The sequence below is a fragment of the Mytilus californianus genome, unplaced genomic scaffold (assembly GCF_021869535.1).
Source record: "Mytilus californianus isolate M0D057914Y unplaced genomic scaffold, xbMytCali1.0.p SCAF_5, whole genome shotgun sequence".
NCBI classification, from domain to species: domain Eukaryota; kingdom Metazoa; phylum Mollusca; class Bivalvia; order Mytilida; family Mytilidae; genus Mytilus; species Mytilus californianus.
In genome coordinates this window covers 24,713,642-24,726,335 of record NW_026262701.1, presented here as the reverse complement: position 1 = coordinate 24,726,335, position 12,694 = coordinate 24,713,642, and the positions used below count along the sequence as shown (strand labels likewise).

The window sequence follows — 12,694 nt, the reverse complement described above, 5'->3', positions numbered from 1 at the left end:
ATTTTTTGGGGAATAATCCTGAACTTGATCCAATAAATCTTAAGTAATCAATTGCCATAATATACATACAAATTAAGATAGAGAACAGAAAGTAACAAGAGGCTGTCAGAGTGACAGCAAACCAGATTTTCCTGCAGAGGTTGAACCCTGAACAGTTGAGCAAGTATGGACACAACATTTAAGCTTAAAATAGCTCTGAATTTTGATTGCGATTGAATATTTGACACAGCATAGGTTTGTGACACAAATTGAATGTGGTCAAAGAACTGAAAAATTTGAAATCAGAAATTTACATATTATGGTCCAATATCCAAAATCTAATAACATTGTTATCATTAGCATATCAAAGAACCCCAAGAATTCAATTTTTGAATTGTTGATGAAATATAAACAAAAGTTTAATTTAGGATCCTTTGGACTTCAATGGGGTATTACATTGTATCTAATTTATAATGAAAATAAATACAGGTTTAGATTCAGCTTTTCAAAGAACACTATATATATTCAATTTATGTTGAAATCAAACACAGTATAATTTTGGACCCCGATTTGGACCAACTTGAATACAGGGCCCAAAATCAGAAATCTAAATATATGTTTATTAATAGACATACTAAGCTTAGTTTTTAAAGGAGTTTGCTTCATCAAAAAAATATATATATAGCATTCAGAAAATAAGTTTATACAGAATAACAAACAAACCAACCACAAAATTCTTCAAACAATTTACAAAAGAAAAGATGAAAAAAAAAAATCCAAAATGTCATTTATCATTAATACAATATCTATTAAAAATCTAAAAAACTTATCTGTAATTATCTTCAAAATGTCTAATAATGAACAGTAAATTTCAAACATTATTTATTTCTAAAAAGTGGAAAACTCAAAAATGAGAGAAGCTAAAATCGTGAAAATTGAACTTGACCTTCATTTAGTCACAGGAAACAACATATCAAAACTTTAAAAAAATTCATCAAAGTGTTTGCATGTTAATGAACGGAACTGTTTGGCATGCGGCCCACCTGCCTGTCGTACATCCCCAAATCAATAAACGATTTTTTTCTTCGAAAATCTGGTTAAAAACTGCAACAAAATCGGACGAAAAAAAAAAAAAAAAAAAGGTGTATAATGAATCTTATGAGAAATTTTTTTTTAGCCCCTACTGATTATTTTTTCCAGAAAAGGGATGAAATACTATCCTTTGTTTCGTGGCAAGTACATACACTATGTGAAATTGGTCTATTGTGAATAAAAAAATCATTAGTCTACAGACAAATGCTGATGTTGACACTTTTAGGGACAAAAGACCTAAACAATAATACAACCTCAACTAGACAAATATTTGGGATAAGAAATCTTAAATTCTTAATTACATGGTAAAGATTAAATGATTACAATATTTGACCCAATGGTTCCTGTACAACTGGAGACAATATTTACAAAAGTCTATTAATGCTATGGTTTGCTTCTGTTTTGAGTTGTGCCTACATCTAAATATCAATGATACCAAAACATAAAAGAAAAAACAAATTGTGGCTAATGGTTTTAAAGTCAAGATATTGTGTTTTTATTTGTTAAAGGATCTTTAGTTCAGCTTAAATGTGGCCATCTTTCCAAATGTGAAACTCTTATAGTTGACTCATGTTTACCAGGCATTTAGTTTATAGGTGTAATACCACCATTGATTTTCCCCTATTAGTCTTTGTTAAATTTGCACTTTTCAAAAAATTGTGCAGAATTTATCTTTGTTTCAAATAAAGAAATACTTGGCATGAGTAAAGTTTTATCCTGTCCAGTACTATAGAAAAAATTTCACATAACATTTCATTGCATATAAGAAAATAACCATCACTGGAAGTTAACCAATCAAATTTTCCCCCTTTTTTAACCTGTGTACAAGCTTTAGTAACCATGTAACCTCAAGTTTCCAAAATATTCTATAGAAACCCCAAATAAAGAAATAATGGTGCTTTGAAATACCCAAGATATATGTTTATGACTCAGAAATGTTTTACTGCAATGAAATGTAGGATCAATTACCTACAACTGTCAAATTCAAGGGAATATTTTTTTTTCGACCTATTTTCGTATGCAACCGGATGTGACGTACTATGATTTGGTGGTATTACACCTAAAGAAGACTTTTTTGTTGAATAAACTGAATGTGACTTTTTTCCTTTGTAATACTGGTTATTTCAAGCATTCCTGTCAAGTTTTGTCATAATCAGTTCAATAGTTTGAGAAAAATCTAGTATAATGTAAGACGACATCTACAGCGATTCGAGCAAAATTTCTTCGAAAAATTCAAACCAAGCCGCATCATGATAGAATATAGTGTGGACCAATAAATGATCAAATATTTATCTCATCTGCCTACAAACAGTTGAATATGATACAAAAGATGACTTTAGGATGATAAATACTACTAATGGACCTCTTATTCTTCCTTATAAAGTCTCTTTTGGTCCATTTATACCTCTCATTTCCTCAAAATTTCTACTTTTTAGGCCAATAAATAAAAATTTTGGGGTAACTTTCACTCATTTATGATAGAAATGTTATTATAAATGATTAATTGAAGTATTCAAGCTGCTTGAACTATCCGTATAAAAGTTTACTGTCTCCAAGGAGGTTTCAATAAGTCCTTGCGTAAAACTTAAATTTACGCCGCGTTCCAGAGAGGGACATAAAAAACTTCTCTTTTGGTGAATAATTTGTTGTTACTGCTTTAAAAATAATTTCATTTACTTAAAACTATATATTTATTAAAGTATTTCTTAGGAAAAATTTTCTAGTATAGCAGAATATAAGAAATAAGGAGAAAAAGCTCCCCAAGACTCTAAGTATGGCTTGTTCTGTCAACTAATATTCATGGTAAAGTCCTATTTCAAGGAAATTTTCTCATAAAATGTATTTTGGAGACTCAATCCACTCAGAATATTTCATTATTTGTAATATTTCACTTAAATAGCAAGAAATTTTAACACATGAGAGTACTCACAAGGTCAAAGGTGCATGTACAGCTTCCCATATTAGGTGTAATACCACCATTGATTTTCCCCTATTAGTCTTTGTTAAATTTGCACTTTTCAAAAAATTGTGCAGAATTTATCTTTGTTTCAAATAAAGAAATACTTGGCATGAGTAAAGTTTTATCCTGTCCAGTACTATAGAAAAAATTTCACATAACATTTCATTGCATATAAGAAAATAACCATCACTGGAAGTTAACCAATCAAATTTTCCCCCTTTTTTAACCTGTGTACAAGCTTTAGTAACCATGTAACCTCAAGTTTCCAAAATATTCTATAGAAACCCCAAATAAAGAAATAATGGTGCTTTGAAATACCCAAGATATATGTTTATGACTCAGAAATGTTTTACTGCAATGAAATGTAGGATCAATTACCTACAACTGTCAAATTCAAGGGAATATTTTTTTTCGACCTATTTTCGTATGCAACCGGATGTGACGTACTATGATTTGGTGGTATTACACCTATAGAGATAATCATGTTTCTAAAATGCTTTCTGAAGGAGATAATTTCGATTTTCATAATGATAATAAATTCATTATTTAAAGAGGGTAAATCAATTAGAAAAAAACTGTCTAATTTTCATTCATGTCATCAAACAATTATGTGCATACAGTATACATTCAACAGGAAAAATACAACATACACATATAAAATCATTCATACATTAAAATAACTACAAAATGAAACATTACATTTCTAACCAAAAAATTGTAACATTACTGTGGATTCATTTATTTTCGTGGGTACCAATTTTCGTTGATTTAGGAAAACTTACATGTTCGTGGATATTTCATTTCGTGGTTTTGCCGAAGTCTGCATACAAGCCTATAGAAAATTTGTTATTCGTTGAACATTTAATTTCGTGGTTCACCTGTACCCATGAAATCAACGAAAATTGGTATCCAACGAATAATAATGAATCCACAGTATTAGATTTTATAACGTCTTGCATAATATTTCTAAGAAAATGTTTGTAACAAACCAGTTGTTTATATTGTGAATGGTAAATTATTCCATACCTTGATTACGGAATAATGAAAAGTTTCCTTATATAAATCAGTATCCTCTATTTTCATTGTGAAATGTTGTTGTAGGATAAAGTTCACAGTACAATGTCTACTGTGAAGATGGCAAAAAATTAGACACACAAAAAAAAATCCTGACATACAGTATTTTGTGAATTTTCTTTTCTGTTTGGTAGATATTTTAACAGATTTCAGAAAAACTCAAAAAAGAAATAAACACAACTACAGTCTAATGACATAATTTACGACATTGCACCATCAAAATATTCAGTTTTTCTAAGATTCGATCTTTATCATGATGTCTTGGTTGTTTTCACGGCGTCGTAAAAATTTGAAGTAGATAGGTCTTTTGAGTGTACTAATTTTGGAGTGTCAACAAATTCAGAGCCAAATATATAAATGGCTGCCAAAGACAAGAAACTAGCTGTTCCCCAAAACAAAATGTACATCAACTGGGTGCTGATATTCTCTGAAAGAAAAAGAACATGAAAATGCTTATATACATTCAGTTTACTAGATAACAAAAATACAAATAATTTAACATATACATTAAAAGTGAGACAACTATACATTTAAATCATACTTGCAAATAGATAAGAAATCGAACAAGAAGCACACCTGTGCCTGTATCGCTCACCTTGTGAGAACAATCACCAGTTTGCTAATTCTGACTTTCATATATGCATATACTATAGTAACTCTTTGTCTTGCTTATCATTTTTACAATTTACATGTTTAACCTAGCTCCTATATTTTTCGAGATAACAGCCAAAACTGCAAAATAAACAGTAAAATCAACATTTCAGGGACAATAACTCCAAAAACAGGTTGTCAAATTTCTAGATAAGATAGATCTTGTCATGCTGATCATTTTGCAGTTTACAGTTTTAACCTAGCTCCTATAGTTTTTTACAATGTCAGCAAAAAAAAAATGTAAAGAATTGGAAAAATGTATATTTCAGGGGCAATAACTCAAAAACAGTTAACAGATGTTGTCGAGTTGATCATGTTTACAATTAACACTTTTAACCTAGCTCCTAAATTTTTCATCATTACATCCAAAAACTGCAAAATATGCAGGGGCAATAACTCCCAAACAATGTTACTCCTATTTTTAGGGATGATACATCTTGTCATACTGATTGTTTTTTGCAATTTACAATTTTAACAGTTGCTATAGTTTTCAACATAACAGCCAACAACTGCTAAAAATTGGAAGAAAAAGATATTTCAGTGGCAATAAATCCTAAATGAGAGGTTAGATTTTTCTCTAATTTTCAGGGTAGATACATCTTGTCATGCTGATCATTTTTGCAATTTTAACTTTTAATCTAGCTCCTATAGTTTTTGAAACAATGACATGGAAATGCAGAAAAGTTTAAAATCAACATTTCAGAGGCAATAACTCCAAAACAGGTGGACAATTTTTTCCAATATTTTCAGGGTTGATAGACTTTAATTCTTAATTAGTTAATCTTTTCTTTCAATGATTTTAAATAAAGTAGAAAATGCTAGGAACTATATTTTTTCTGTGTGTTTTCACTTCCTTTTGATTTAATGTCATTAACAACACCTTTTGTTGTATGTGATCAAAGGAGTAAATTAAAGAATTTCTATAACACCTGAAATTATTCTTGTTATTTGACTGGAAAATCACGATATTTCATTGCGCCCAATGTAATAATTCTTAATCATTTTATATATCACTGCAGTTTAATTGACACTTATGACTAAAACTTACCATCTGGTATTAGTATGCAAATTAAACACATGGCTGTGGCTATTACAAATATAACAGGAATCTAAAAATAGAACACATCAATCATCTAAAGGGCTTCAATTATACAATTCCTTTAATGATACTATCTGTACATTGCAGGTTCTTTCAAATAATAGATCAAATTCTAGGCATGTATTTATTTATTCATGATTGAACTTTTTTTACACAAATTAAACAATAAACATAAACAAGAATGTGTCCATAGTACACAGATGCCCCACTCGCACTATCATTTTCTATGTTTAGTGGACCCTGAAATTGGGGTCAAAACTCTAATTTAACATTGAAATTAGAAAGATCATATCATAGGGCACATGTGTACTAAGTTTCAAGTTGATTGGACTTCAACTTCATCAAAAACTACCTTGACCAAAAACTTTTAACCTGAAAAACTTTAACCTCAAGCGGGACAGACGGACTGACGAATGAACGGACGCACAGACCAAACAAGTGAAACTGTGAGCTCCTGCTCACTGATGATACTCCCGCCCAAAAATTTCGGTAAACAGGAAGTTGTTGAGTGATGAATCTGAATACGCATCACACGGTATAGATGACTTATATAAACCCTGAAACCAAATTTCAGAAATCCTTGTATTGTAGTTGCTGAGAAAAATGTGACGAAAATTTTCAACTTGGCTATCATGTGTAAAATGATACAAGTGTTTGGTAAACAGGAAGTTGTTGAGTGATGTATCTGAAAACGCATCACACAGTATAGCTGACTTATATAAACCCTGAAACCAAATTTCAGAAATCTTTGTAATGCAGTTCCTGAGGAAGATGCGACGAAAATATTCATGGGACAGACAGACGGACTGACGGATGGACTGACAGATGGACTGATGAATGGACAGACAGAGGTAAAACAGTATACCCCCACTTTTTTTAAAGCGGGGGTATAAAAACATAATGCCCCTAGGTGGGGCATAAAGAAGAAAAGGGGCTTTAAAAACATGAGCATAAACTTTTAACTGATTTTTTTGACTGCTCTTAAAATTTCTAGAAAATGTCAAAAGTAAATCAAATACACTCTGGGATATTTTGAAGTAATATGGGGTAAGGGCTGTTCCAGATTTAAAGACATGGGTGATGGTAGGCACTCAAATTAATAAATTTTGGGTGGTTGCATTTTCTTCAGAATTTAGTAAGAATTATCAGTAAAACAAAAATATTATGTTATGGGTTGTTTGGGGACTAAAAAGAGTGCCTTCCATCCCCCATGTGTTTAAATCTGAAACACCCCTTATGAATTTTTTTAAGATAAAAGTTAGTGTACAATCTTACAGCATAGAATTTCCAATCTCTCTCTGACTGTAAAGGTGATGGTCTCACAACACCTTCATTCTCTTCTACTATATAATTTCCAAGAAACAAATCCATGGAGTCCTGTTAAAAAAATGCAAAATGCAGTTTATTGGATTTTATAAGCTTCCTGTACTTTCTTTTCAAATTCAAAAACCAGTGATAAACAATAATTTTACTTTCCATTGACAAAATAACTATAAAACTGAACCAGTAATAAATAATAATTTTACTTTTCATACTGAAAAAATAACTATAAAACTGAACCAGTAATAAACAATACTTTTACTTTCCATACAGACAAAATAACTATAAAACTGTGCATGTGGTAAAACAAGAGCTACAATTGCTATTGATGCCAAGCAGTATGGAAAAATAGACAGAAGAGTCTTGAATTATGCTTTAGTAACATATTTTAAAAATTCATGTGTTTCTAATTTTCGCCATGTTTGTGGTAGGCTTTTTTCCCCTGGAAATATACCCTACCCAAACATTTTACTATTCGTATTAATATATCTTAAAAGCATTGTGAAACATGAACATAAAGAAGATTTAACTGTCCTCTTTTTAGGCCAAAACTGAAACAAAACCTGACACGAAAATATCCTTTTAAACAGTATGATTACTGGACTTGAAAACTCATGCAATATGATTTTCTGCTAAAGACAACATTCCTTATACTACTGCAATAGACATATAATAACCTATTAAATTAGCAATTAATCTTAAGAAATAACATTTTTACAAATAATGCCATGATTGACATATTCTGTGATGTTGATTTTCAATTTTCAATTTAAATTTGTAACAAAAATAATTCTTAGAATGTGAAATACTTGTGTGCTTGTCTAATATTTTGGTGTCTTGAAAAGACCTTGGTTTATGGTTTATTAGTTGCTACTTTTGTGGTTTCATACTTCATATAGAATGCAGGGCTCACACTACTTCAGAATCATAGGGAGAAGTGACTTCTCTTTTTGAAAATGAGAGGGAGAAGTGGTGAGATTTGAGAGAGAAGTGCTCATTCGATCGCGGCGCTACAATGTTTGGTTTTTCTATAATACAAAGGGCCATATGTATCTTATTTTTTTATATTGCTCAATTTGTACCTGGGAGTACAATAAAAGTAACAGTTCAAATTCAAAGTTGTTTAATTTTATCATATCTAGATGCACAATCATATTAGTCCTCTTGTCAGAAAAAAAAAACAGTTTAATATCTAGCAATAATAAAAAAGATTTTTTTTATATCAAAAAGGAAAAGAAAGTTGTTATTTCAATTTAAAATATACTCTGTTATGTTTGTGAAATTCAGTGGTTAAAATTCTCATTTAAAAGATATATAAATTTAACACAGTTAAGCTTGGACATAGTATAGTAGTCCCAGAGTTGAGCAATTTTAATTAATAAATTGAAACAATTCATATACATGGAAATATATACATTAATCATGTAGATCTAACCAAAAGTATGTTAATGCGCATGGAATGCGTAATTTTTCCTTTTGGGATCAATATTCCTCTGTCAGCTGTGCCATTTATTCTTCAGTAGTCATTATCGTAAGAATCCGGATTTCGGTCATAGCTGGTCCGGTTCCGATTGGTAGTTTAGTACAAATACTTCAATGGCGGACGAAAAAGAAAAATTTACAAAAATAAACGATGTTTGACACGCTATTTGGAAAGAATATGACGTTTTTAATGCAATACATGGATAAAAAATTTACTTCAGGCAAATTTCATCACGTTCTAATGAAGTAACGAACTTATTTTGCCGAAAATTAGAATGATTTGATGTACGCTCTCTAACAAGTACCGGAATTCTCACTATACAAATCCTTGCCGGAAGTGATAAAAAATTGTTTTTATGAAATAACATGCAACCAACTTTAAAATCAATGCTTTAACCTCTTTTCTGAAGAAAATAAATCATTTATGTCTTTGAATTTCTTTACTTTTTACTGAAAAATTGCTGTTTCTTCGACTTGGTAAAAATTGAATATTGTCGATGACGAAAGCGACTGAAAGCGAGTATCGTAAAGCACAGGGCGACTAGTTTTCGCTTTTGAGGGTCGGGCAAAGCGAATTGACGGACGGGAAAGCGACATCTTCGCCCTAGTCGCCTGGTAGCGTGAGCCCTGTAGAATGTATGGAATTAATCAATGAAAATTGTGTATTTTCACAGATAACAAAATTGTGGTTTTAATTTTTAAATTGTACTCCTCAATCATATTTTCACAGTAATGACAACAACATTCAATAGATTGATTCTTTTCTCTTGATGTATGTTTTTGTTCAATATGATGTAAGTGCCTAGACTGATAAAATTCCATAAAACTGTACAATGTCATGAAATTGACAGCAGAATAAAAGAAAACTTATCCAATAAATAATGCCTTGTAGACAGGACTTTTACCTACAGTTACAACCTCTTGTTCATCATATTAACTTGTTTTTTAATGTTTATGTACTCCTTACAAAGTAAGAATATATCAGTAATAAAAGATATGAGCTGGCAAATTCAAATGCACCTTGTTCTGCATTTGTCATTAATATTTTAATACAATTCAAACTAACCTGTCTAAAGCCATCGCTGAAGTTGTTTTTGAAGTATCTTATCAACGAATTCCAACCATCCATTAACAACCCATATTTTGTTCTTTTTCCTTGTCTGAAAGTGTAGAAAAATGTTTCAAAGTCATATTGATTTTAAGCTTCAAATAGAAACACTGGCTTATGTAGTGTCTCAACATTGCTTTGTTTTCAAATTTTCTTGCTTTCAAATACATCTTCATTAAATCACTTCAGCACTCCTCTAGTTTTTATCTAGTTATCTTTTCTTGTAATACTTGTCTTCAGAGCACCTGTCCCTGCATACCTTACCTTGTAATATCTGGCTTCAGAGCACCTGTCCCTGCATATCTTACCTTGTAATACTTGTCTTCAGAGCACCTGTCCCTGCATATCTTACCTTGTAATATCTGGCTTCAGAGCACCTATCCCTGCATACCTTACCTTGTAATATCTGTCTTCAGGGCACCTGTCCCTGCATACCTTACCTTGTAATATCTGTCTTCAGAGCACCTGTCCCTGCATTCCTTACCTTGTAATATTTGTCTTCAGAGCACCTGTCCCTGCATATCTTACCTTGTAATATCTGTCTTCAGAACACCTGTCCCTGCATACCTTACCTTGTAATATCTGTCTTCAGAGCACCTGTCCCTGCATATTGTTTTGACATGACATCTGCATTATCTGCCCAATCTGAAAAATTAGAATTAGTGAACTGTTAATATGGTATGATTGCCAATGAGACAACTATCCACCAGACCAAATGATGTGGATGTATGCAACTATTGGTCACTGTACTTCAACATTGAGATAACAATATACAACAGTTTTCTTTAAGCACTATCTTTTAGATGATACAGTACAATTTGGATTAATTGAAATCATTATGAATTAAAGGAGATGAGGCTTTATGTAGTGAATGAGACAGCAACCCAACCACACAAAGAAAATAAGACATCTAGGGGTCACCAGAGTACCAGTCACAAACTCAGTAGTGTGGTCATTTTAATATCAACTACCAGCCTTTTTGAAAACAAATTTTCAAGAAATTCTACATTCAGTAAGAAATTTACAGAAAAGACTATGGTCATCACAGGATGTTTCAGGTCTTTTTTATTGTCAAATTATTTCTACATTAAGTAACATTTGCAGTCATGATAGAAGGCATTTGCAGTCATGATTCACAATTCTGAATGAGAATCACTTCACAATTGGTCATTCACACGAATTTTCAGAATTTTTTAATTGAATTTTGTGTCAAATTTTCTTATCCTAGAATAAATGTTTATTTATGATCTTCTTTCAGAACATGACTGCTACTATTACTAGAATTATAACATTTGACAAAAAAAATCAATTGTTTTTACCCTGATTTATCATCCATATAGACTAATAATTTAATTTTGGATGAAACGCGTCTTCTGATTGGCTGACGTTGTTTTGTTTATCAGCTCATAGACATAATTTTGTCATGTGACTGTGACGTCATCAACGTTTTTTCATGGTTAACTCCGGTTTAAAATGGAATTTAGAATTAAATTATAAGAAATGACTGTAATATTTTTTCTGTCAATTCGAAATAACATTAAAAATGTGGTGCACACTGAATAACCCGTGTAGTATTTCTGATGTTATTTCTTCATGGTATTTCAAAAGTGTTATCGTAATAAAATAGTAACACACTCACCATTGTTGTAGGTGTAGTTAAATGTTTTACAGTCTTTAATTTGTTGTCCTTGATCCAGTATACCTAATTTCTGTAAGAGGAAAAAAATACATAATTGTTAACACACTTTTGCCGTAGTCTAGTTTTCTATTTGTAATATTTGAATACAGAATTTAACATACTATTTTATCCTGCTACCTACAAAAAACCAAATTTTGGTGTTACACAAGATCAGACATGTCTTGGACTATTAATGATGTTAATGGTACTTTCAAACTCAATCAAGTGGGGAGTGTACTAATCAAAATGCTATTCGGTGTGAGCCAAGGCTCCGTGTTGAAGACCGTACTTTGACCTATATTGAAATTGACAATGGAATTGGGGAATGTGTCAAATAGACAACAACCCGACCATAGAGCAGACAACAGCCTAAGGTTTACTTTTATAAATTTTTACTTGGATGGAGAGTTGTCTCATTGGCACTCATACCACATCTTCTTATATCTAATAAGGACAATGTGATTAACTGAACATGGATTTTGAACTTTCAGTATAAACTGGATGTACTAATGTGTTTATTAATTTCTTCAGATGTTGTTGATGATGAGTTCAGATTTTTTCAATTGACTTTTATAGTGTACTGGTTCCCTGTTACACTACAGTTTCAGGTTAAGAGATGGTTGCACATTCACAAACATGCTTAGATGAACCACAGACTTCATAAGGCTATCTAATATCAGCAACCATTAGTCCACTGGTTGTATTTTAAATAAGGTTGCTGGTTGTCACTTAAATATTTCATACATATTTACATGGTAAGGATCTCTGATACATTTAGTAGCTTATGGATGTTTATATATTTACAACTTCACTGATCTTTGGTTGATAGTTACTACATTGGCAATCGTACTGTACCTTCTTCTTTTATACTGAATGTCTAAATTAGTGATGGGGATTGAAAAAACTCTTCAAATGGTTTTTGTACAAAAGAAGTCATCTTCAGTAATCACTAGCCTATCAACACTGTGGTTGCGAATTAGAACCTCTCTCGTGGTACGGTGCATTTGACTCTGATCTTAATTGACAAGGATTATAAGTTTTCCTGCTGAAAGTCTATGGTTCTTGCAGGCATTCCTGCTTCCTCCACCAATAAAAATTGGTTGCCCTGATAAATCGAAGTGCGCTAAAAATGGCATTTAACACAATCAATCAATGAATCAAACATTTCATAAAGGGCCATCAGTTTCTAGTGTAATGATAGTGTATGTGCAATCATATTAAAGGGGCACTAGCTACGAGATATATACCGTA

At 31.5% G+C, this 12,694-nt stretch overlaps 1 protein-coding gene across 6 annotated transcripts in view; it reads right to left on the bottom strand.

Annotated features, from left to right (window-relative positions):
- Positions 1-3,913: 3,913 nt before the first annotated feature.
- LOC127700800 (phosphatidylinositol-3-phosphatase SAC1-like) overlaps positions 3,914-12,694 on the bottom strand; it is a 30,895-nt gene continuing 22,114 nt past the window's right edge. For all 6 annotated transcript variants that reach the window (XM_052204454.1, XM_052204455.1, XM_052204456.1 and 3 more), the window contains 6 exons: positions 11,405-11,474; positions 10,338-10,410; positions 9,724-9,817; positions 7,131-7,232; positions 5,805-5,865; positions 3,914-4,532 (listed from right to left, as the gene is read on the bottom strand). In XM_052204454.1, the coding sequence (XP_052060414.1) occupies positions 4,357-4,532; positions 5,805-5,865; positions 7,131-7,232; positions 9,724-9,817; positions 10,338-10,410; positions 11,405-11,474 (576 nt within the window). In that variant the 3' untranslated portion in view covers positions 3,914-4,356. The remainder of the gene's footprint in view (positions 4,533-5,804; positions 5,866-7,130; positions 7,233-9,723; positions 9,818-10,337; positions 10,411-11,404; positions 11,475-12,694) is intronic.